Source organism: Psammomys obesus, unplaced genomic scaffold (assembly GCF_907164565.1).
Source record: "Psammomys obesus unplaced genomic scaffold, mPsaObe1.curated_primary_1811, whole genome shotgun sequence".
Taxonomy (NCBI): Eukaryota; Metazoa; Chordata; class Mammalia; order Rodentia; family Muridae; genus Psammomys; species Psammomys obesus.
The window spans coordinates 1,415,450-1,442,002 of NW_026592710.1; the positions used below are offsets into that span (position 1 = coordinate 1,415,450).

Genomic DNA, 26,553 nt, shown 5'->3' on the forward strand with positions numbered 1-26,553 from the left:
GCCATTCACGAGGGCCTCTCAGCCCCTTCATTCTCTCAATCTGTGAGCTAATTAACCTCTTTTCTTTACAGCCTGCCGTAGGTGTTTCATTAATTGGATTTTGTATGTTGAACAGGACTTAAGTTCTTGGGACATATTCCATAGACCACAAGGAATAGAGTCCTCTGTATTGCTGGGTTTGAATTTTAGTATATTTCAGCAATGCTAATAAGGGGTTCTGGTGTGCAGCCCCTCCTCACCCTCTGGATTAGTCTGATTTAGATATCAGGGTAACTTTGACATGTGAGGTCTGGTTTTTGCCTCTTTACTTTCTGACAATTGTTAAGTGCTCAGGTGTAGATCTCTTTGAGTTCATTCTACTCAAAGTTAATCAAGTTTCTAGAATATGTAGACAAATTTCAAGTTGATTTTGGAAGTTCTGATCTTAATTTGCCCAGTGTCAAGTTCACTGGCTCTGTTGTAAAGTCTATCTGCTGTTCGTTTCATCTTTTCTCATTTAGTTATATTTTTCAGCAGCAGAGTCTCCATTTGATTATTTATTGATTTATTCTCTACTTGGTAAAGCATCCTTCTCATGGTTTTCTTTAAACATGTTTATAATAGATGACTTAAAGTTTTGCCTAGTACATTTAGCATTTGATTTCCTCAGAGACAGATTTTTATTGATTAGAAAAACATCTTCATTTATTGGCTATATTGTCCTGTTTCCTTGAAAGTTTCATAAGTTTTTGCTGAAATGCGGACATTTTGAGCAATAAATTGTAAAGCTAAAAAAAGTCATATTTTCCTTCCATACTAGAGTTTTGGTTCTTCTTTTTTGTTTTGTTGATACTTTTTTTTTTTTAACCTGGCGGATTTCCTGTGAGATCTGCTTTCTCTATCGTGTGTGGCCACTGAAGTATCTGCGCTGTCTGCCTGGTGGTCAGTTACTGTTTGGATACGAATTTCTTTAGTTTTTCAACACTCTAGTAAGGGTGGGGTAAGCAGAAGCATGTTGCGGCACATGTGTGTTAGATGCTGTTCCAGGAGTCTGCTCTACCTTCCTCCTTGCTGAGGCAGCGGAACTCTGGCTTGGAGTCTCTCCCGCACTAGCACACACATACACCTGGCTAGCTGGCCAAAGAGCTTCTGGAAGAGTCTATCTCCAGCTCCATCTTGCTGTTGGAGGGTGGCATGCTGGGACTGCAGATGTGCGCTACCACATTTGGCTTTTTTCGAGGGTTCTGGAAATCAAATTGAGGTGGTCAGGTTTCTGTGACAAGCACTTGCCCTGGTGAGTCACCTCACCAACCCCAGATAGAGGGGGGTCTCTGAGAATTCAGGGAGTGAGACTTCGGTCTCCTAGCAGGCACGGTGCAACTCTGGCAGACTAATTACTGCTTCCCAGGGTCTCAAGGTCAGTCAGAATTCAGAGATTAATTTTATCGATTTTCCCCAGCACTCTCCTTGATTTTCTGGAGTTATAGGATTTAGAGATCACTAGCGCATTATTCTGTAAGTTCTTTGCAGAAGAAACCTTGAAACTATTATTATTATTTATCCTCCCCACCACCATCATTTTATATCTATGTGTGTTTACCTATGTACACATCTGGGCATCACATTGTGCAGTACCTGTGGAGGCTAGCAAAGGGCACTGGGTCCTCTGGAACTGGAGTTACAGACAGTCCTGAGCTGCTCTGTGGGTGCTGGAAATTGAACCTGAGCCCTCTGGAAGAGCAGTGAGCACTCTTAACTGCTGAGCCCTCCATCTCTCCATCCCCAGGAGTCACTTTCAAACTTCCCACTTCTATGTCTTCGTTGTGCTATTACAGTGGAATGTGTGAGACATAAAGCAGTATGGTCTCCTTAGCACTCAGTCATAGGGGCTCAGCTTTAGGACCAGGTAACATGACTGATTTGGGTCTCTGATGACCTCCGATGGCAGGCACACACAAGAAGACGGTAGCTCAAGCCAGGAAACTGAGAGCCTGAGACAAAGGCCCCAGTGACCAAAGCTCCTCCCACTAGGACCCTTCCTTCTAAGGACACTGCAGTGTAGAGGAATGTTAATTGAGAACATGGCTGTTCTGGCAAGAGAGCACATCCAAAGGCCTTGTAGGTCTATGTGATCCAGTAAATACAAACACGCCTTTAATCCAGGAGACAGAAACAAACAGATGTCTGAATTTAAGACCAGCTTGGAATAGAGCAAGTTTCAGGTGAAGAAAAGCTTAGCTCCAGGTGTGGTAGTGCATGCCTTTAATCCCAAACAAGGTAGTGAGTTTGCAGAAGGAAGCACCTGTGTTTGAAAGTGATGTCTAACTGAGTGGCAGAAAACATAACAAATCAGAGAGAGATTTCAAACAGGATCTGCCCAACACTCATGAAAAGAGAGAGGAAAGGGAGCAATGAGCGATAGAGAAAAAAGACAGTTTTACTGTGACAGTAATAGAGAGACAGGTTGCAGAGAGAGAACTCAGGTGAAGTTGGAATGCGCCAGAGAATGAGAAGGAGCCCAGAGATTAGAGCAGATTGCTTGAGTTATTTTGAGGCCAAGCAGAGCAATTCAGAGGCCAAGAGAGAAGCCAGATTGAATAAGTCAGCTGGGAGAGGAGTTTGAGCCAGAACAGCTGAGTTGAACCAGCCAGCCCAGAGCTCAGAAAGGACAAGAAAGGGTGAGCTTACTAAGAGGTCAGTCTCAGAGGCTGAAAATGTTCTAGGCCTAGATTAGATTGTATGGAGGCTAGACGCTTCCAGGACTAGGCCTAGGTGAACAGACTGAGGCAGTTTATAAAGCCTCAGAGACAACATTTGAAACAGGTGAATAAAAGTTCTTTTTACACTGCAGGGACCAAGATAACTCATTCCAACCAGCCTGCAGCAGCATCGTAGTCAGAGCCAGGCAGACAGTTTTTCCCGTCACACCATGTTCTGGGGGCAGGTTTGCTAAAACCAAAACTGAGGTGGAGGCAGGGACAACAGCTTTACGCAAAAGTCACAGGTCTGGCTTTTGCCCTTGAGGAATGGAGGGCCTCCTTGTTCTAGGAACCATTCTAAGCCCCTTGATACCAAGACCAACATCTGCAAGCCAGCCCCCAGGCAGCACAGCGTCACCTCACATAATCGCTACTTTGGGTCGTGTTATTCATTTTGAGCCCCTAGAAATTTCCATTACTCGTTTGAAAGCTCAGTTCTGCATGGAAGATGCTCTTATCTTACCTGGCCTTTCTTAGCTTACTCTTCTCTAAATGGGAGTGTTCTCCGGATCATCTCAGCTGAGATACTCTTGGTGAAAGAAATTCTTCCTATTTAAAAGTCACACAAGCACCCACACACAGCTATGGAAACACGACATGCAGGCCTGAACCTGCATGTGTCAAGAGTGCTGGGTGCAAGCAGGGCACCTCAGTTCTTGCATGGTGCCTCAGCCTCCTTGGTTTTCTCCAGAGGTCTTTATGATGTGAGTGCTGGGGCCCAGCTGCTGACAGGGCCCCAAAACACAACAGAGACACGATTTACCCAGGACAACCAGACCAGGGGAGGTGTTGGAAGGGAAGGCCACCGGAGAGTAGGCAGGTGGGGCAGATGACCCTGAGGTTGGACATGATGGTGAGGACTGGAGCAATGCCCAGGGCAGCCTGGGACGGTTTGGAAGCCATAGTCCAGCGAGGGAGCCAGGGTCCTTGTGGCATCCTCCTTGTGGTCCACATGTCCTCAGAACATCAGGAATCTCCCAGACACCCTATCTCAGTGTCCCATTGCTGTGAAGAGACACCATGACCACAGCAACTCTTAAAGAGAGAGCATTTAATCAGGGACTGCTTAGTCATTATTGTCACAGCAGGAAGCAGACACAGCAATGGAGAAGTAGATGAGGGTTCCACATCTGGACCCAAGGGCAGCAGGAAGAGACAGACTCTGGGCTTAGCTGGAGCTTTTGAAAGCTCAAAGCCCACACTTTCTACAGCAAGTCCACACCTCGTTACTTCTCAAGCAGTGCGGCTCTGACGGAGCATCCGGAGAGTGAGGCCAACGGGGCCATTCTCATCCATCACGCCCCCCTGCCCCGGCTTGTAGTCACATCACAGTACGAAAATGCATCCAGTCCAACTTCAAAAGTCCCCGCAGTCTCAACACTGTTTCAAAGTTCAAAGATCAGTCTCTTCTTCGACTCAAGACAATTTGGAAACTGTAAAATCACATTCAAAAGGCAGAGCACACACTTCCCACATACGATGGCATTATGATACATGTTATCATTCTAAAAGGGAAGATCCCCTCCGAGCAAACCTGGCATTTGGTCATGGTACCCAGAACAGGTGCCAGCCCACAGGGGTAAATCACTGCCCTTCCCAGCATGCAAAGGGTTCTATGGAACCAACATGGCCTAAGCGGCTGGTGCTATCTTTGATAGCTGGAGTCAGGACAAGGTCTGCTCGTGCTGTGGGGAGGTGCCACACTCTGCAGAAACAGCGGCCAACTGCTGAGTCACCTTGGGGGCTCCAGCACTCCCACCGTGCTGCTCGGGGCGGGGGGTGGGCATGAAGTTTGCTCAAAGGCCTGCCACTATCCACGTAACGTTTCCACCTCCCCAGGCCACTGACATGGCTTCTCTCCACCAGTCTTTGATGTCTGACGTTTTTCTTCTCAGGCTTGGGCTACACATTAAGTATTCACGGTGGCACGGGAGCTGGTATCTGTCTCCCCACAAGGTTTATACCCAGCATGATACTCACAGCTCTACCAACTGGGAATATCCCCGTCTGGGAGGTCTGGTTTGAGGGAGCAGAGAGTGGTTGCCTTGTTTTAGCTTACACTGAAGGCCATGCCAAGTTTGAGGTTTAAGCTTGCCTTTCTTTCAAGAAGCCCAGGTGTGAACAGTGGGAGAGGGATTGGTGGGACAGGGCAGTAGGTGTGGGTTGAGGCCTACTCTCTGGGCAGTGGCATTATGCCCTCTGTGCTGGCTTGAGCTTATCTCTAGATAATCTACATCATCTGAGGGTGGCATGCAAACTCCAACTTGGTGGGTCTGTCAGCACACAGTTCTTGATGGGTTGTTTTGGCTGCATGGTTTCCTGGTGACTTCCAGACAGAGTCTTCACTTTTGCCAGAGGGGAATGCCAGGGCAGCTAGAAAAGATGGTGTTAATACGGCCCTGCGGGTGACCGCCTGTGCCTGGCACAGAAGCACAAGGCTATGGGCGGTACACCTACTCCTACCCGCTGCTCCAATATCTCTGTCCTGGGAGTCGGGGTGGACAGGAGAATGGAGCCCACCCTCACTTCAGGTTGAATGCCCTCTGGAGAGCTCCAGGTCTGCCTTAGGGGCAGGTGCATGGAGGACAGTGGAGCTCTGCCCCTAGCAGGACCAAGGTGACTTCCGTGGCAGCCTCTCCGGTCTCACTGTACCGGTTGGTGCTGATGTCACTGTGGAGCTAAGCCACTGCAGCTGATGAGACTGGCAGGGCAGGTGTCAAGCCGGTGACTCGAATACGGGGTGGACACCTGGCACTGTGATCCAGATGCTGAGTGTGGAAGTGCCCCAGTCTTAGTGAGCTGGGTAGCAAGTCCAACACTACTTAGGAGGCATGGCCCCTGTGCTTCCTGGACCCAGGGTCTCGTGCAGGTGGGCTGGCCACGTGATCAGTTCTGACCCGTGGGGGGCGTGAGCAGAGGCCTGTGCACAGTCTTTCAGGGTCATCATGGCGAGCGGATGGCAGCTGAACGACAGGATGTTCACTACCCTGGGATCCAGGAGATCCCAGGAGACAAGCACGCAAGCTCTGTGTGCTGAGATGGGCCTGAAGCTTTAGGAGCCTAGGACCTGCTCACACTTTCTGTGCCCATACTCGGGGAGTCTAGGCCAACTGATGGGCTGTCACCAGCAGATTCCCTCAGAAAAAATACTCAACTGCTCTCCTGGAGGACCCAGAAGACTGGGGCAAAGGAACTGTGACAACATGAGGCTACAATGAAACTCTTGTCCTCAAAGTCCTTGGATGAGCTTTGGAGCAGTGTCTCTTCGTCCCCTCTGATGGAGCTGCCTCTGTCCATCAGCACTCACCATAGTGTCTTCCCTTAAGGAGGAAGAACCAAGGTCTCAGGGAATGGCAGGTCCTCAGGACCTGGTGGGAGCCCCAAGCAACTCATTTTGAGCTCAATGTTGTCTGTTTTAGAAACTCTTTTTCACTCTTCCAAAATCCTGAGTCTGTTGCTCTTAAAACGTGGCTCTGATTAATGTGGAGCCTTTACTGAAACCTCCCTGGGGGAGAGAGAATGAAACTAGCTTTGCTTGCTGAGGTCACTGCACTCTGCACCCCTGGCCTCCATACCTCACAGAAGCCCTTGTCAGCCACGCTGGCATACTCTGGAAGAGACGTTGCCTTTTTTGGTACCTTTTGTTCCTGTGGGTTTCCTTTAAAAGGCGACGTCAGGGTGAGGGAAGAGGATTTTGAAAGATGAACTGGCTTCAAAGATAATTGTGGAACACAGTGAAGACACTCTGAAGAGACCCAAGCACCCAAGGACCTCCCCGGAAAGGGCATGGGGCAGGGCTGCTTCATACAGTCTGGCATACATGTTTGCTCTCTCATTAGACAGTTGTATTTGTGAATTAGCAAGAGCTGCGATGTTTTGAGAATCTGATTGACAGATAATGTCTGTGGCCACTATAACGGAGAGCAGAATGGAACAGATAGGTCACAGGGATCCCCACTATAACGGAGAGCAGAATGGGACAGATAGGACACAGGGATCCCCACTATAACGGAGAGCAGAATGGGACAGATAGGACACAGGGATCCCCACTATAACGGAGAGCAGAATGGAACAGATAGGACACAGGGATCCCTTCCCTATGTCTGGATTACACGGCCACTCCCAGAATCTGGCTAGGGACCTCCTTTCTCTCTGACTGCTGGACACACCTGTGTTGTCTCATCTTCCCGTTCTGGGGGTGCCAGAGGTGGTGTTTGAGGCCCATCTTAATTCAGCAGCCCTAATTTTAGCTTGCTTCATTAGATCTGCAAAGACCCAACTTACAAGTAAACTTGTATTCTGAAATTCTGAGTGATATAAGTTTGTGTGTATGTGTGTGTTTGGCAGGGGGGAGATACAGTCTGGTCCAGGCAAAGGCCCAGCCTGAGTTTTAGGGAGCTTGCAAACCTCTGTGTGCAGTCTCTCGTGACCCAAGCCCTTCTTGTCTGGTCTGAGACTAGACAAGAGGGAAACAGGTGGCCTTGGCCAGGCAGGGAGCGTCTGGCAGCCAGTGAGCTCCCGGCATTCCCCACCTCTTCTGAAGCAGCAGAACTTGCACACGGTGCAGCCAAGCACGTGTGGGGGTGCTTGACTCTGCATCCGGTGTTCTGAGGTCCCCAGGGCCTTCCAGGCCGTGCACCTTGGGCCAGGGTGCTCCATCTCCTCTTGGCAGGGCTGGGTCAGCAGCAAGCTCACCGTGGACATGGACAAAATCATTCCACCTGGAGCTGAAACTCCTCGGCGATGATAAATCTTTCCCCCTCATCGTGTCTGGCTTTTGGAATCACAGCCTGCCATTTGCAACATGAAAAATGTTGGTGTGCTGGCTGGAAGTGGCAGGCGCATGGTAAGACAGTTAGCGCTCCGACCTCAGCCGCAAACACAAAGCCTTTTCTTTCTCCAGCTGGAAATGGGTATGGCCCATGAACGCAAAGAGCTCTTTCAACATTAGATTTTAAATTATTTGAATTAAATCTGGAATCCTTCCGGGCCCTGAGCCCTCTCGGTTATTCATCATTGGCTAAGTGTAGAAGTCTGCTCGGCCTCCCCAGGGACTGCCTGACTTCGAAGCCGCATCTGAAATGCTATAAACTATTTAAAACCCAAAGCTTGGCTGTGTTTGGTTGGAGGGAGCGCATTAACGCGCACCCTTTGGGGAACGGACTGCGAGTTCCTCGGTGCACTTGCCCTCCTCTGGGTAATCACCGTGATACACTTGAAAACAGACCTCTTCTCCGCTGAGACGGGGTGATGCCTTTCCCTTATTTAGCAAACATTGATTCTTTCTCTCTCCTAGTGTCCTGCTTGCCCAGAAATTAACAAGCCTGCTTGCTCCTGCCCAAGGTTCCCCAATTCCCCCACCCCCGACCCTGTGGTAGTTCCGCATGGGCACCAGCAGGGGGCAGAAAATGCTTTTTGTAACTTCGAGGGTCAGGGCACAGCTCCTCTGGGACTAGCCTGGGATCCTGGGTTCTGTATTTCCAGCTGCCTCAGCTGTCCAAGCTGGGGAAAGTAGCAAATAGAGGAATCCCACAGAGAGAGCTGGGACCAGAGGTACAGAGCTGAAGACAGGAGGGAGGAATCCCAAAGACACAGCCAAGGAGAGGAGTGAGGGGAAGGGCCTCTACAAACAGAGTTAAGGTTGGGAAGGTGGATGGGGGCTCAGGGAGGCCCTGAGCTGAGAAGAGGACTCCCACAGGCAAAAGTGGGGCCAGGGAGACAGGACTCTCCCTGGGTGCTGAGAGGTAAGCCCTCCTTTGTTTGGATAAGGTCACAAAATTTTGAGAAAGTAAGAACTGGGCAGCAGTAGCATGAGCCATTTAAAGGGAGGAGATGGAAGGCCACTGGGAACTTCTCGGGCACTGTCTAGGTGCGTCCCTGCTGGCTTGCACTCACTGGGCATGTCAGGCAAAGCCGGACGCCCTGGCCTCTCAGGGAGTGCGGCCCAGAGAGTTGTGCTTGACACACTGGGGAGCAGTGTGGGCTGATGACAGGGGAGGCAATGAGGGGTCCTGACTGGACTAGGAGTGTCAAGCTGGAAGTCTGGTGGTCTCTCTCTACTTTGTAGCCCTGACCTCATAGTATGGACCAAACTGACAGGCTTTCACAATGAGCTAAGACAATGAGAACAAAGTAAGTCAGATTGTACCTGGTGAAGCTTCTCAGTACAGTTCAAATAGCAAGGGAGAGAGTCCACGGAAGCTGAATCCTCACCCTCGCTGCTGAGCCTTGAGGCGACTTCAGCTCCAGCTGCAGTTTAACCAGAGACCTGAAACTCCTGAAACTCCCAAACTGGAACACCCGCTCAGAGTGTCTGAAACCATTCTCTGACTGACGCCCGCTGTTCTAGGATAATTCTGGGAGCAGGACACCCTCACAAGGAGAAAAGGTTCTGGAGAGTTGTATTCCAGCAACCCTGGAAACGGTACTCGCCGTCTGGCTGCATTGGAGCGCCCAAACACCAGTGCAGGTTTCCAGCTACACGTGTCCATGGGAATGGTCCTCCCTAAGCCCGGCCTGGCAGTGCTCATCCCTGTGAAAGAGGACAAAGCATCACTCTGGCTGGTGTACTTTCAAAGTTCTGATAAATGGAAAGGTGGGGATAATTGCCCAGAGAGCAGACATGGTGAGGGGCTGCAGTGCTGGTGGTTAGGGGAGATGGGGGAGCACTGCATGCAGTCAGCTGACTAGGAAACACCTCCCCTGAGGCTGTGACCGACTGGCCTTCCTGAGCCAAGGCTGTACACAGAGGAGACTGAGTATCTTTAGGTTCTGTCCTTGCCTGTCCACACGACAGGGATCTTAGAACTCCTGACTTCCCCCAGCAGAAATACACGAGGTGTGTACATGGGGTGCACGAGGGTGGGGTAGAGCAACAGGGTCAGCGATCATCACTGGGCATCTCAGTGGAGGATGAGCCTTAAGGACTCCAGAGAAATGAGGCCAATAGGATGCCACAGGGGTCAGGCCCTTTATACAGGATTGGGTTACATGAGGGTTTGTGACCTTTAGTGAGAAATGGCCAGCTGGCCTCAGATTGCTTTTCCAAGAACTGGGAAGGCCTGCTTCCCTTTGCCTACCCAAGGAGCTTCCACAGAGCCCCACAGGGACAATGCACCAAGGACTTTTCTTTGGCTCCTCAGTGAGGGTCAAGCTTGTATCAAGTCCTCCCTCTCCCTGGTTCATGAGGTGGGAGGGCAGGCTGGTTGGCTGAGGTGGTGAGGCCTACCCCTCCAGTTCCACATGGGGGTGTGGTCTGGTTATCTTCTCTGACCCCACAGAATGGGAGGGATATTGGAGTAGGGAGGGTTCTTGATGCTGGGAAGGCGTGGGCAGGGGGATGACTGTGAGTCTAAGCTTAAAAGTATCCAAAGAAAGGGAGATAAGGCAAGAGGAGATGCTAACTTCAGTTACTGGGGAAGGAAGGAGGAATGAGTGGATGGTGGAAAGGCATATAGATGGGTATAGCTGGATCTGTGGATGATCGATGGAAAGATAAATGGAAGGAAATAATGAAAAAAGAAAGGAAAGAAACAAACAAAACAAGAGAGAGGAGGAGGGAAGGAAGAAGGGGAGGAAGGAAGGGAGGAGAGAGGAGAGGTATGTGATTTGTCTGTGCTGGTAGAAAGATGAATATTTACATGAATAAATGAGCGGCGAGTGAGTAAATGAGAAGTAGATACATGGGTGTATGGATGGGGTAGGTGTGTGCGTAGATGGATGGATGAATGATTGGGTGGGATAGATGGGTAAATGGATGGATGGATGGATGGATGGATGGATGGATGGATGGATGGGGGATGGATGAGCAGAAGAATGGGCAGATGTGTAGGTAAGCAGGGAATGAAAGGATGGGTAGGTAGATGGATGCATGGGTAGGTAATGGATGGATGGATGGGTGGGTGAGTGAGTGGACGGGTGGGTGGGTGGGTGGGTGGGTAAACAGGAGGATGGGCAGATGGATAAGTACATTGGTAAGTGCCTGAATGACTCCAGTTGCATCTCTGAGACTCAGAAGGGTGTAGTTGCTGGGGAACACACTCTCGGTTCCAGCATGTTTGGGAGAGCCCAGAGTGGGAAGGCAGCCTTCTGTGGAGCTATGTGTGGCCCCAGACTGACCCTCAGACAGCACAGATCTTACAATGACAGTGTGTATCCTGTCACCTGGAGGGCCACCCTGCTCCTCTGGGCTCCTAATGTGTGGACCAGTCCCGTGTAAGAGGATCTGGCCACCAGATGTTAGGCTGGTACTAATGAGCCCAGCCTGCTGGTCACTAATGGGCCGAGGTGCTGGGACACTAGTGAGAGATGGAACTACAGATGATGGTAAGACAGACAGGTAGGCCTGTCTCAGGGCTTAGGGACCCACGCATTTCAGGACAGGCATGTTGGGAAGGTACGGGGCTAGCCACTCCTACAGATGAATGTCTAGTACCTTCTCGGGCACCCCAGGGCTTTCTCCCACCTCCCACCATGACCTTAAATTGAGAGGTGAGATCATATGGAGGCAGGCGGGAGCAGACTGCCATTGAGACACACGGTGGAAGAGACACGAGGCACGCTTGCTTCGTGGAGGGAACAGTGGCCCTCCAGAGCGAGCACTGGGGAGGGTACGTCATTACAGCCAGTTTGCCCATAAACTTGTTCAAGCGATTTATGAGGCTTGGTTGGCTTAGGGTAGGGGCGGCAGACTCGGGCAGCTTCTAATTGGAGCCGGGAGAGGAGAGATCCTGGGTTAATGGCAAACATACCCTTGTAGTGGCTGCCCCTGAAACTGCACTGCTGGCCAGCTACCGTATGTTTGTCTTGCTGACAGCACATCCTTGCAGGGACAGGAGACTCAAGGGTCTCAGCCAAGCCAAGGTGTGCACCGTCCTTCCAGGACATACAGACCCTGGGACTCGGGTCAGAGTGTTTCTGAGGTGGACTCACATCAAGGATTCTAAACAGGGCAGAGGAAGTTCCCAGCACCCGAGAGGTGGAATTTCTGCCCCAGGGCAGCTCCCAACCAGCCCGTCACATTCACAGGCCATGGTTCATAAACCCACCCTTTTTGTTTTGTTTTGTTTTTTGTTTTTCAGTAGCCTTGTGGTGTTACTCCAAGGGATACCTTGGCTCCTCTGTGCACAGTGTTCACAACCTCCCTGAGTTTTTGTCCCTTGTCCGGTTAGACACTGGTGTTAGGACAGAGTTTGCTGAGCCTTCGCTATGCTCTGGGCTGGGCCTTGCCTCCTTTAGACTTCAATAGAAAAGCCAGGAAAGAAAATCCAGTCTTATCCTGTCACCCACTGAATTTGGCACCTGGCAAAGGTCTGCTCACCGTCCTGCGGGGCCACTCAGCTGGGTGTGCTGACCCGTGACAGCCACAGCTGTCCTGGGACAGAGAGGAGGTGGTACCATACCGAAACCCATGCCTCGCCTGGCTCAGCAGCAAGGAGAGACACCCCTGAAGAGGAGGGTGGGCACAGGTGGGCGGCTGGCTGCTGCAAGGCCGCTGTCCTGTTCTCAGCTGTCTGCCGCCGCTACAGATGTGCTTTCTCAGAAGCAAGGGGACCGTGGGGGAAAGGCCTCGTGCGGGGGTTCTCAACCTTCCTAACGCTGTGGCCATTAACGCACTTCCTCATGATGCGGTGACCCAGGCATGACCTTATCTCACCCTCCTCATCGCTAATCTCGCTTGTTTGAATCATGAAGCGAGTATCTGCGGGTACTAATGACAAGGTTCACCAACAAGGTCTAACACCAAGGAACAATACTCTTAGTCACCCTGAAGCTGTCCTCTGGCTTACACGTGTACCTGTACACAGGCACACAGACACCACACACACACCGTGCACACACCACACACACTACACACAGAGACACGCTGCACACACACACACACACACACACACACACACACACACACACACCACACGCACGCACTCCCCACTGCACACACACACACACACACACACACCACACACACACACACACAGTGCGTACACGGCGGCCACTGTGCATACTACACCCTGTGCAGACACGCAGCACACGCTGCACACACACACGCTGCACATACACACGCACACACCACACACACGCACGTACTCCCCACTGCACACACACACACACAGTGCGCACACGGCGGCCACTGTGCATACTGCACCCTGTGCAGACACGCAGCACACACACACACACACACACACACACACGCAGCACACAGACACACACACACACACACACACACACACCACACGCATGCATGCACACCCGCACACACAGCAGTGTGGAGGATGAGAGACCTGAGAGACTTGGGAACCTAACTTGGAGGCTGAAGAGGCGAGACAGGCCGGGCTTGCCTGCCTGTGCTTGTGTCGGAATCTGCCGGCCCCTGGTACACTGCTCTCACATGCTGTTCTATCGGCAGGGTGCCAAGGAGCCTCAGTGCCCCATGACAGCCGTGCACGGCAAACCCTCAGTGAGCCCTGGCCACTGAGACGCTGGCCCACGCACCATTTCCTCCCCTCCCACCGCAGACCATGCTCACAGCCAGGAAGAGCTTCTGGCTGAGCTAGAAAATGAAGGCAGGGCCTGAGGTGAGCACTCGGGGCCTTTGTGATGCAAGCAGGATGGAACCCCAAGTCACAGCATTCCGCCACCCATCCCCCAGGCACTCAGATAACGATACTGACCACAAAATGTGGGACTTTAAGTCTTAGCCATCCCACAGCAAAAGCAAACGGGCAGATCATACAGAATCGGGTCTAGGTAGAGGACACAGTCAGCTCGATATTCACGGCCACTGGGTCCTTTTCAAGGTCGAGGCTGCCTTGTCGGGCTCAGTACAGAATGAGCCTCACATAAGCAGGATGCTCTATTGCTGAGTGCCACCATCTCGCCAGTCCAATATGACACCCGCAGGCGTGCAGAGCACCTTCAGGGAGGCAGAGCCCACGGTCCGCAGACTGCAGCCTCTGGGGAACCTCCTGCTCTGGTGGGGCCTGACCCCAGCCCTGCAGCACACGCTCACACCTGTGTTCATGAAGGTCTCTCAGTCCCCTCTGAGCCTCAGCCTCTTGATGGTTTCCTCTGGGCCTCCTTTGGGGCAAAGCCTCCAGTGACCACCAAATTCCCCTCGCCACCCCCGGTGGGGTTCAGTGGTGCTCAGGAAGCCACATCTTAAATAGATGTCCATGCTGACAGCTCATGACACCTTTCATGTGAGTGCTCAGCCCACTTCCCACTTTCACAGTGTCTGTGTCATGCCTATGTGTCTGAATGGTGTGGCCTCATGGTGGCTTTTCTTAGTAAGGCCTAGTGATGGATCAGCAGGGTTGGGTGAGTATCGAGGGACCCCCCAGGCACTGGGAAGGCTGTGGCACCAGAAAGCGATGCTCTGGCAGAATTTTCAGGATGGAGGAGATGTCTAGCTTACTTGTGTCTTTGTGCATGATGGGAGGGGAACAGCTGGATGAGTCTACCTTTCCAAGGCTCCTGCCATCATTAAGGAAGAGGAAAACTGTGTCCAGGCTCAATCCTCAACCCAAGCTAAGTGCCAGGTCGGTTCTTGAAGCCAGTGTACGCCTCTGTGTGTCTCTGAGGTCATAGTAGGTGACACCAGCCACCTTCCCAGTCTCGCTCAGTCTTTGTTTAGCAGTTCCTTTTCATCTGTCCATGGGCACGCCTTGACTGTCCTGCAGGCCCAGACACACAGATGTCCCAAACTCCAGGGACACCTCTGAATGAGTGACATTGAAATGAAGTAGAAATTGCTGGTAGGCACCTTAGGGTGTGCACAGAGAGATGGACCCCGACCTGAACAGGAGCATGGACAGAGAACCAGAGCCAAGTAGACAGTGAGAAGACATTCCTGAGGGCTTCCTGGAATAGGGCATACTCAAAAAGAAATGTTCTGAGGGTCTGTGAGACGTGGCCCCTTGAGCCTGGCAAGTGAAATGCCGTCCTACACAAGGCATCACCCTCAGGCTTCCTCATTCTGAAAGGCCCCTGAAGTGTGGTCCCTCACAACATCACCCAGACCTTTTCTGCTGAGTGCCTCACCCTGGAAGGACGCAGGGCTGCAGGGCCACTGTGCAGGGCTCTGACACCCACTGAGGACACGTGTTACTTCCCTGCATTGTTGCATATTGACAAACACCCCTGAAAAGGCCTTGCAGGTCAGGGCTACCTGAGAGGAAAGCAGGCCACCCGAGAGCATGGAGGATTCCCGGGCACTGGAGTCAGTCTGCTAGCTGTGCCTGGGAGACCTCCAGGAACCCTGGAACCCTGTGAGCTTCCGGGGAAGCCTATTGTGACACGAACTGGCCCACAGAGGCTCATCGGGCAGTCTTGTGTCACTCAGGAGGGTGCTGCAGACATGTCCGACCCACAGGCGCTGGAGTCCCCTGCTGTCATTTTTGACAGTGGCTCCGGGCTCTGTAAGGCAGGGCTGTCTGGGGAGATTGGGCCCCGGCATGTCACCAGCTCCGTCGTGGGACACCCGGAGCTCAAGATGGCCTCAGCGGGAGCCAACCAGAAGAAATATTTTGTTGGGGAGGAAGCCCTGTACAATCGGGACACTCTGCGCCTGCACTCGCCCATCGAGCGGGGCCTGGTCACCAGCTGGGACAATGTGGAGAAGCTCTGGAGACATCTCTTCGAGTGGGAGCTGGGCGTGAAGCCCAGCGAGCGCCCTGTGCTCATGACGGAGCCCTCCCTGAACCCCAGGGAGAACCGAGAGAAGGCAGCAGAGGTGATGTTTGAGACCTTTGAGGTGCCCGCCTTCTACCTGTCAGACCAGGCGGTGCTGGCGCTCTACGCCTCGGCGTGCGTCACGGGCCTGGTGGTGGACAGCGGGGACGGGGTCACCTGCACCGTCCCTATCTTTGAGGGTTACTCCCTGCCTCACGCCGTCAGCAAGCTTTACCTGGCTGGCAGAGACATCACGGAGCTCCTCACACGGCTCCTCCTGGCCAGCGGGAGAGCCTTCCCATGCCCTCTGGATAAGTCCTTGGTGGATGACATCAAGGAGAAACTCTGCTATGTGGCCCTGGAGCCCGAGGAGGAGCTCTCTCGGCGGACAGAAGACGTCCTGAGGGAGTACAAGCTGCCCGACGGGAACATCATCTACATCGGAGACCAGCTATACCAGGCTCCTGAGGTCCTGTTCTCGCCAGACCAGCTGGGCACCCATGGCCCAGGGCTGGCACAGATGGCATCCAACAGCATAGCCAAGTGTGACACTGACATACAGAAGACGCTGTTCGGGGAGATCGTGCTGTCCGGGGGCTCCACGTTGTTCCAGGGGCTGGACGACAGGCTCCTAAAGGAACTGGAGCAGCTGGCTTGCAAAGGGGTCCCCATCAAGATCACGGCGCCGCCAGACCGCTGGTTCTCCACGTGGATCGGCGCCTCCATTGTCACGTCTCTGAGCAGCTTTAAGCAGATGTGGATCACGGCCGCAGACTTCAAGGAGTTTGGGGCGTCGGTGGTCCAGAGACGGTGTTTCTGAAGGAGTGCTCCACGCTCCCAGTAATCACATTGTCCCGTGCAAGGGGCACCCTTGGGAAGTGAACTATCTCCACGGCTTTAACACACCATATTCAATAAAAGAATGGTGAAGCATTTGACTGTGTCAGGCTCTGTTCATCCTCCGAGGAAGCATCGTTTTGGTGTGTGTGTGTGTGTGTGTGTGTGTGTGTGTGTGTGTCCATGTGACCTCAGGTATCCTTCCTCAGGAGCATCCATACCTTTCTTTCTGAGACAAGCACTAGGACCTGGTGCTTGCCACTTAGGGTAGGCTGGCTGGCTATGGAGCCTCCTGTTTCTGCGTCCCCAGCACTTTGTGGCAAGTACGTTACCAACTAAGCCATCTCTCCAGGCCTTTACCAGGACCCTTGTGACTCCGTGGCAGTTCTTCTTATGCCCTGTGCTCCTGCCCTTTCTTCGGAGAGAGCCCTGGTGCTGTTCAGCTGCAGAGCTCTGGCCCAGAGGCCAGAGGCTGCCCAGTAACGCTGCACGGGTAGGTGAGAGCTGCTCAGCAGTCAGCAGGAGGCTGAAGAGCTGGTCTAAGTGCTGTTGGGTCCTGAGAGCCCAAGGACCGTCCCCTGGAGGTCCCTGCCAGGCAGGACAGGGCTGTCCTGGAGCCTCTGTCCTCGGCAGGAGGTGACAGCCTGAACCTGGGGGCAAGCATCAGCAGCTCCGGACTCCTTACACCTCTTTGGGTGATTCTGTTTGTTTTCACTTTCAAGGATGTTTATAGCATCAGTTTGGGCTGAAATACTGGAAACAAAGTTAATGGCTGTCAGTAAAGTAACGGTTGACTAGCTGATGCATGAAGGGAATTTCCACATGCATTTGGTGGACCTCTCCCAAAATGTAATTGTCAGAGAAGTGGAAACTACATAGAAATCCTATGATCCCTTACCCCTCCTCCCTGCCTTGTGCATGCATGTGTGTGTGTGTCCATGTGTGCAGGTCGTGTATTGTATGCATGCGTGTGGAAGCCGGAAGCAAGCCAGAAGCCTGGGTGTCGTTCCCAAGGAGCTTGTCCACTTTGCACTTAGTTCACCGTGTTGCATGGATTGGCCAGCCATCGGGCCCACAAGAGCCTGGGACTATGTCCCTAACATTGGAGCCGCAAATACAGGCCTTCACGTTGGCCTTCAAAAAGAATAATTTTATTATTTTAGATACTTTATTTCATAATTGTGAGTGGTTTGCTTGCAGGTATGATGAGCACGTTTGTGAGAAGTTCAGAAGAGGGTTTCAGATCCCATGGAACTGGAGTTATGGCTGTGAGCCACCGCTCTGTGAGGAAACCTTTTCTAAGGAGATGCTACCCACGCTTCTATTCAGTCCAGATAGGGATCCCATGACAGACTTAAGTATTGATGCCAACAAAATTCAACTTGGTGAGCTACGGGTTTTACGGGGATCACTTACAGGGATAGGAATAATTCAAAGGATGCTACGTTACCAAAACTCACCCCAGTATGGCTGACAGACTATAAAAGCTGGAACCTGGAGAACATTGCAGTCTTTAGACAGATCAATGGGTTGGAGGGTATTTTTTTTCCTAGTGACTCAGTTGCTCTAAACCTTTTCCAGGCAGATAAAATGGTTTGTCCTTCCAGGCAGCTTGTCTGGTCTTGAGAGTCTTCTTAGCAGCTTGGTTCTTTTGGCCTGAAGGTGACTCTCGGCAGGGAGGGGACTAGTAAGTCTAGTCAGTTTCAGGAACTTCCCGAAGCTCTTTGAGTTGTTTACCTTCCTGTTTAAGGAGCTTCCCTGTAGGATGAAATGTTTACTCTCAGAGGAAACTATAAAACAGCCATTGAAGCCATGCTCTCTGGAAGGGTGGCCAGTGCTCTTAACTGCTGAGCCATCTCTCTAAGCTCCTCTGTGTCTGACTGGAAATTAAATCTGAGCCCTCATACTTGGGTATAAATAACTTTACTGACTGGGTTATCTTCATAGTAACCTGACCCCACACCTCTTTAAAAGAAAACGGTGGTGTTTTCCCAGGCATCAGCAAACTGATGTCCATGTGTGCATGTTTCATCCATCTTAAAAGGAGTTCTGTGGGGGAAACCACAGAAGGTGACTTTAGGACCAATATAGTAGTTGACTGTTCTCATGAGTAACCCCGAGTTAGGCCAGCCGAGCGGTGCTCCATGCACAGACAGGGGCAAGCTGTTATTTGGAGTGTGAGGAGGCTGTCGCCCGTGTGGGCAGTGTCCTCCGCCCTGTGCTCCACAGTGCGCCCTGTCTTGGGCCTTGACAGCAGCATCTTCCAATCTCAGCTGCTCCTCTGGAGGACAGCTCAGGGGTTTGCAAGTAGAACTCTCAGGAGCAGGTTTCCTGAGAGACTCAGAGGCCCACACTCATGGTGGAGAGTAGACAGAATTGAAGCAAGGTCTGGCCAAGATGTCCCTTGTACCCTGTCACCCACGGGCCATCTAATAGCACAACCTTCCCCTGAATATCACCGTGTTCGGTTACTTGTCTCTGCTGTGGGATCCGCTTAAATCCAACACAACTCAAACACTAGGTCAATGCAGATGATGAAAATTGATTGTAATCAAGCTGCTGCTGATTGACCAGGGCTGCAGAGCAGATTCGGAGCTGAACTGCAGCCCTGAAGGGGCCATGTTCAGCATATTTAAAGAAGGAAGCCATAAAGTGAGTGGGAGAAGGCTGGGCTGTGGCATTGTCAGTCGTATCTGTCATAAGAGGTTGAGCAAGGGAGTTTCTGTCAATCTGGGCCTGAGAACATGAGCTTAGTTGATGGAGAAGTTGTCCTTGAGATGTGCTGGACTCAGACAACTGTCTCCTTACAAGTTGCCCCTGAGATGTCTGGACTTAGACAACTGTTTCCTTACAACAGAAGTTGTTCAGCTATTGGGAAGTCCCCAGCTCGCCTAGGGCCTGGGACCTTGAACTTAATTTCTCCCTATGACTAAATGGAATCTGAAACCGAAACGGTAGTACCTAGAATGCGTCTCTTCTGCTCGTCCCCAACAGTCTCAAGCTGCTCTTGGCTGCTGGGGCTGGGGCTGTCTCTACCACCTCCACGGTATCTCAGGATCCTGGCACTCAGTTCAGGTTCGGAAGAAGGTAGATTGGGTGGCCCTGCCACCTCACTGCAGACGCCAGATAATCACGATGAGGACAGTCTGCTGCAGGACACAGCAGCACACAGAGAAGACAAAGCCCACAGCCACCAGAGCCTCCAGGAGGAACTGGCAGGTGAATGATCTCAGCCCGACATGTGAGGCTGCCTCCTTTGGTACTTTGTTACAGCAGCTAGGGTGGCTCCCCTGTTCCTCTTCCCGTCAGGAACTATCCTCAGAGACCTCATTCTCCCAGGATGCTCATGCCAGGAAGCTTGTCCTGTGCACTTACTCATCCATCCATTCACTTACCCATTCATTCACTTATTCATTCACAAATCCATCATGTCACTCACCCACTCATTCATAGTCAGGTGCTTCATCATCTCACAAGCACTCAAAGGAATCCGACCAGTCCAGAGCACCCCCAGGAAGCAGAACCCGTGAGGCCAGGAGCCGGGCTGGCTGACCATGCACTGACAGACTAAGACCCGGGAAGCACAGAGCAGAATTCCATGTCCCTCAGCTGGTCCCCAGCTCTTTTTTGCATAGGGTGGATGCACCTCGGGGTTTCAGACTCTGTGCACCTGTGAGGACAGATGCTGTCCAGATGTGTGCCATGAGAACCAAAGAGCCCCAGGTGTAAAGTTCTTCTGGCCCTGGGCCCTGGCCTCCTATGAAGTTTTAATATCCCAATGGGATGCTCCCAGGGGCAGAAGATCTGTGTGAGAGAGATGGTATCCCTACCAGGCAGCTGGCCAGAGTCTGAGTCTGAGCAGCCAGCTGTTCTGTCCTTCTCTGGAAAGAGCTGGAACTAGCAAGAGACAGGGCTCTTAGGCTCCCTCGAGCCACAGGTAGGGAAGAGCCTCTGACTCTACATGCACACCTGTGCCTCTCCCCAGCTCCCTTCTCAGGACAGTAGGGTTAGACAGGAGCCTTTGGGGACTTCCAGCCTCCTGGTCCTCTATGCTAGTGCAGGAGTCCTGTCAACCAACGAATCTAAGCACACATCCCCTCCAATTCCTCATGTGGGATGAGGCTCAAGAGTTCAGACTTGTCTCCACATTCCAACACAGAAAGCCAAGCGGGATTTGCTGGGAAGCCAGGTTATCTTGACGGCCCTGTGTGTGGTAGCCAGGGCCTCTCCCCAGGGCTGTCCCTCCTACATACTCTTGCTGACTTCATGCCAACTCAGAGGTAGCGTCCACCCTTTTCAAGATGTAGGACACGGCCATTCGCAGGTGGGCTTGGCTGCAGGAGGAACCATGGCCCTGGGGCCCACCACTTTCCAGTCCTCTCCGGAATGATTATGTAGATGGCCAGCAGTCTAGAGGGAATGGTGGGCTGCGGTTGGGGAGGGCTGAAGTCCCGCTTGCCGCGATGGCTGGCTGGTGCTCTCCTCTCTGGGGGTATGGAGAGGAGAGGCTTCCCGGCCTCTGTGTATGAAGGAAAACTAGTGTCTATCCCTGAACCTGAGTCAGCAACCTGGTGTCCCCCTGCCTCCCGAACAGTGTGCTGTGCTTTCTTTGTTCTGAGACAGGACCTGAACATCAGACTCTGAAGGCAGGTCCAACAGCTCAGGAGCAGGGAACACCCCCTCACCTGGCCCCAGGTGAGAAAACAAAGCCAGTTTCAGTCTAGTTTTGTCTCAGGAAGGAACCTCTGAAGCCCATGGACACTGGCTACCAGGGTGTTCACAGCTCCCACATGCCAGGCCCTGCCCAGCTGTGTGCCTGGCTGTCACCAGGCCACTTGTATAAAACTGTAATTCCCTGCAGACTCTCTAGTCCCTGCCCCCAGCCTTCGTCTTTCTACAGATGCCCTCGGTTTCAAACGTGTGCTAAGCCTAAGCCCCGTAGCGGTGTTTCAGGCACTGTCATCGGATAACAATACCCCGGCACAGGAAACAATGTGCGTATTGTCATGGCTGGCCTTGGCTCTGAGCAGGAGAAATGTAAGACGCCCCCAGTTATCACACCCATGGGGAGCAGGGCTGGGCTCCAGCTCACATGAAGACATAATAATTTTCTTCCATTATTCAAATCTCCCATTTCTCTGGCTCCACCTTTTGGCGACAGCAGAAGGGCTGTGAGGGCCTTGCACACTAGGGACCTCTTCACACCTGGGCCAGCTGGGCCGTGTCCAGGGGCCCACAGGGACCTGGGAGGCAGATGCTGCTCCCAAGGCTCCTTCAGGGCCCTGGGCAGCAACAAGGGCACCCAGCAGTCCATTTCCTGGATCTGTCCTCCAACTGCACTGCTGTCTCTTGACCCAGGGCCCACAGTGCTCTGGCAGAACCAACGATGACGTAGAGGCTGGGAAGAGAAGTGAGCAGTGGGTGGAGGCAGCCCCTTGCCCGCCTACACCCACGAGGGCCAACTCCGGCCAGAGGTGGCTGCTCTTGGCTTCTGGAGGCTCAGACACCACGTGGTCCTGCCAGCTGCTGCAGGGGGTCGAGAGATCCAGGAGACCCTACAGCTAGCCTGGTGGGGCTGGGCACCTCCCAGGGAGGCTGCCCCACCCAAGGAAGGCTGCCCAGGCCTTGCTGCAAGGAGGCAGCCGGCGTAAGCGGATACCTCACCATTATGCAACCCGGGGTCTGCGAGGATGGGCTGCCTGCACCGGCCAGCCAAAACAAGCACCATCCCGGCTCCAGAGTGTGAAATCTTCAGGCCTGATTGCAGGGGGAGAGTGGGGAGGGTTGGACACCAATTGGAGTCTTCCTTGGAAGGGCAGCCTGCTAGGAGGTCTGGCCCACTCTTGCAGCCAGCCTGGCCCTGCAGCCGCCCCAGCGCCTCAGGGAAGGCAGGAAGTCCAGAGTCTCCTCTTTCCCCTAGTTAGACAGGGACATTTCACACACAAACCCTGTGCACGGCATGGAGGGGGAGGGGATGGCGAGGCCTTTGCTCTCTTTCTTTGCGCTAGGATTGCACGGTGGGTGACGTGTTCTGTGCCTGGTAGTGGGTGTTAGAGAGTCCCATGGGGGCCAGCTCACTGCAGGTGCCGACAACTCGGCTGTCACTGGAGAATCACTATGCGGAGTTGACACACACGAGCTGGAAAAGCAGGGATATGCCTGTTTCACAGGGTGTCCTAGAACCTGGCGGGGCTGGGAGTGTGAATACCCGGGGTACTGGGAATGGAGGGCACAGAGGATGAGCTGGAGGCACTCACCAGCTTTTGGAGTGAGAGGGCAAGTGTGGCGTGAGAGGAAGATGAAGAGTGGGGTCCTTGGTGGGACACTGCTAGAAAAGAAGATGCCAGAAAAGAAGGTACCAGGAGTTGTCCTGGTACCATCCGTAGCCAGCAGGTGTTGTGTGAAAAAACTTTTCCTGCGGAGACACTTTATATGTCTATTCAACACAGACAGGAAGCCCACAACAGAACGAAGTATGGATACCACTAAAATCAACTTGGTTTACTATGTGTTTTTGTTTCTGTTTTTTTTCCCCAGTGTGGGGTAGTTACTTATAGGAATGTGGGTACAGGAGCAGAAAATGACTCAAAGACTCCATCACCAAAGCCCACCCAGCATGGGTGACAGATCACAAAAGCTGGGGCCTGGAGCACGCTGTGCAGCCTGCAGACAGCTCAGCAGGTTGGAGGTTGCTTTTTCCAAGTGACTCAGTTGGCCTAAACCTCTTCCAGGCAGATGAACTCCTTTTGTCCTTTCAGGCTGCTCCTAAGAGTCATGTTAGCAAGCTTGGCTCTTTTGATCTGAGGGTGACTCTGGGTGGGGCATGTACATGGGTGGGCTAGGACATCCCCACCCCTCCCCAACATTGTGAGTCTGCTCAGTTTCAGGGACTTCCTGAAGCTCTTTTGAGTTGTTTGCCTTCCTGTTTAAGGAGCTTCCCTGTAGTGTGAAATGTTCAATCTCAGAGGGAACTGTTACACAGCAAGGATGGCTATCGTGCAGAGGAGAGTCTTACAGACATTATTCTGCACCAGGATGAGGTTGATAGCAGACGGAGGCAGCCGTGTGGGAGGCTGCAGCTTGAGCCCAGAGTGTTAAGATCTATGAGCGGTGGGGTGAGTGTCTCCATCTTGCAGGAGCAGGAGCTGCCTTTTATCTCACAGGAGCTCAGAGGCTGTTTCCTATAAAACTCATCCCCAGGAACATAAATCAGAGAAGAGGAAGCAGGGCTCTGTAAAAGCCTAAGATGTCAGCTCTAGGCAGTGCATGTAGGGGACGAGGATGATAAACAGAAAATCCTGTGCTCAGAATGGACGCATTCTGGGGATCAGAAACCAAAGGCAGCCCACTCTGTTGACCCCCTGTGCCTGCGTGTTCCTGCCCAGAGCCAGGGACTGGCCAGACAGATCTGGTCATGATAGTCTATAACTCGGAAGCCCTGAGCTGGAAGCTGCCAGGGGAGAGCACCTGGGGTGGGACAGCATTAATTTCCAGGCAGAACCATGCCAGCGGGTGGGACAGAGGCACCTCCAAACCAGCTGTCCTTGCAGGGCCTCTCTGAGGCTGGGCAAAGGGCATGGTCATTTCCAGGCTAAAACCTGTTAACCAGCTCTAAGTCAGCTGCTTGGCTCTCCAGCACAGCCACAGGACAGGGGGGCCACAGCAGGACGCTCCCCTCAGAACCTGGTGCTCAGGACATCAGGTGTGTGTGTGTGTGTGTGTGTGTGTGTGTGTCTTTTCTTACATGTGGCAGAAGCTCAGGGCACAAACTGTCCCCATCTCCTTCTAGCAGAAAGGGAGCCTCCTAAGTGGCCTCTGTCTCTCTGCTCTGTGTCACCCAAAGCTCCCTGTGTTTGGGGGACCCTGACAATCAGCAGACCCAGAATTTATCTATCGGGCCAGGATGGGGCCAAGTCCACAGACTAGCCTTTTCTGAGCCAGATGGCAGGGAAGAGATGGGGTGTCTCTTCCCTGAAAACCCAGGTAGCCTGCAGGACCATAGGCAGACTGCCGTAGGTAGTCTGGGTCCCTGGGTGGTTCGCAGACTAAGAGCCCTGGCTGGTTGTCCACCCACTCACAAGGCTGAGGACACACCCACTCGCCTTGCCTCTCAGCGGGCACATCCCTGGGGAGAAAGCTCTGTCCATCCCTGGTGCCACAGGCTCTGTGAATGTACCCTAGCTGAGGCGACTCAAGAGCCTGACCAGCCAGACTGCAGAACTGGCTCTGTCCTGTGCCCCTGTGCAGGTAAACCATCCACATCCAGTCAGCAGCCTGCTCCAGCCTCCTCTCACCTCCCCACCTCCCTACCCCAGCCAGGCTGTCTACACAGCAGGGGCTTCTCGCTTCTCCTGATGGTATGGACAGTGAGATACGAATGTAGTGTGTGTGTGTGTGTGTGTGTGTGTGTGTGTTCAGATTCAGCAGCCAAAGGGTTTTCACCCTTAATGAAGCACATCTCAAAAGTAAATTGACCACACCTCCACCTGACCCCTGGGAGGTGTATGATGCTGCCCCTCCCCCCACTTATCCCCAGGGGAGGACCCTGACTCTCTTCTGCCTGTTTCAGCTTTCTTTTCAGGAGACAGGTGGGCTTTTTGAGAGAATGGTGGTGAGACTGAATGTCCAAGTGACCCAAGCCACAGAGCCCTGCCTCAGCTCTGCCCCTGCCCTCAGCTGTCCACATGGCCATTGCATTTCCAGTCCTCAGAGATCAAACATCTTCCCTCCCTCCTCAGAGAAGATCAAACATCTTCCCTTCCTCTCCTTGAAAGATGTTCTGAGTTCTCTTGGGCAGCTTGTGGACCCTTCTGCTCCCGCAGCTTCAGGCTCAGCTCAAAGCACCTGCCCAGAGTGGATGAGTGCTAATAGCTGCACTTACTGTTTACTCCTTTATTATTTATGTGTTTGTTTTTGAGGCAGGGTTTCTCTGTGTAGCCTTGGCTGCCCTGGACTAGTTTTGTACACCAGGCTGGCCTTGAACTCAGAGATCCACCTGCCTCTGCCCCTCCAAGTGCTGAGATTATAGGTGTGCACCACCAAGCCTGGCTTTACATCTCTGTTTTTGCATCTTTGTGCTTTGCATACTTAGGTAAATGCTGTACCATTAAGTGGCATCCCAGTCACAACCTTGGTTTTTTTGTTTTGTTTTGTTTTGTTTTGTTGTTTTGTTTAGAAACTATACCCCTGCTCCTCTCACCTGAATTCCCAGGGAGCAAGACATGCAAGTCCCAGGTCTTGGGGGCTTCAGAGATGATGCTCTTCACATCTGCCAGGATGGAAGGTGGCGCCCACAAACCGAATCAGATAGTGGCTTGACTTTGCTGTGGAGATTTTTTAAAACATCAGCACTTGAGTCAGTGGTCTTTGAGGAAAGCAGGTGCCCTGCTGTGGGTGACCTCACACCATCAGCTGACGGCCTCAAGGGACACGACAGCGGCCTCTCAGGAAGGAGGGAGTCCTCCCTCCTGGCTCCAGACTGCAACCTCAGCTCTTGTGGGGTTTCCATCCCAGCACACCTGCCACGGCTGCAATCATAGGAGCAGCCGCTTGAAATAGACCTCACCTGTGCAAACACACACACGCACACAGTGTATGCAGATCATAGCACACAGGTGTGGACTTAGAGCATGCATGAATATGTATGTGTACACATACATGAGCGTATATAGACTATAGCGACACTTGCATGCACATGCAAGCATGAGCATATCCAGACCGTAGCACACACATGCACACACAGTGTGTACACATCATAGAGCACACAGACTGGCACCAAAGCATGCATTTTGAACACATTTGCACCATGCTATACGGATCACAGAACACACACATACACACACATAACATACACATGTGCACACAGCCACGCATGAACACATTTCTCCACTTAAGCACATCTATGCACACATATGTATCAACAGCGATGTACATGTCTACACACATATGTATTTATGAATATACACACACACACACGTGTGAACATTGCAGACTACAGCACACATATGTGTATACAGAAAACATCATGCATTCTATTGACTCTTTTTCCTAGAAACCCAGCTTGACTTTGATTTTTTATTTTTTTTGAGGAAGAGCCTTACTGTGTAGTCCAGGCTGGCCTTGGACTCATGGCAATCTTCCTGCTTCAGCCTCCTATTACAGGTGTGAGCAACCAAGTCTGGCCCCAGCTAGATTTTCTGAAAACTATTAAAGAACAAGTGAGTCAACCTTTCAAGAATACAAATAAAAATCTTAAGTCCTTGCAACAAAAGCACAGCCAAGTCTCGGCTTAGAAATCAGTCCCAGGTTG

General features: G+C 52.3%; 1 protein-coding gene across 1 annotated transcript; it reads left to right on the forward strand.

Annotated features, from left to right (window-relative positions):
- Window positions 1-15,093: 15,093 nt before the first annotated feature.
- On the forward strand, window positions 15,094-16,227 carry Actrt2 (actin related protein T2). The gene has a single exon (XM_055615032.1). The coding sequence runs from the start codon at window positions 15,094-15,096 to the stop codon at window positions 16,225-16,227; it is 1,134 nt and encodes a 377-aa protein (XP_055471007.1).
- The last annotated feature ends 10,326 nt before the right edge of the window (window positions 16,228-26,553 follow it).

Bases quoted from the DNA above. Each gene is read 5' to 3' on its own strand.
- Actrt2 (XM_055615032.1), top strand. From the start codon at position 15,094: ATGTCCGACCCACAGGCGCTGGAGTCCCCTGCTGTCATTTTTGACAGT.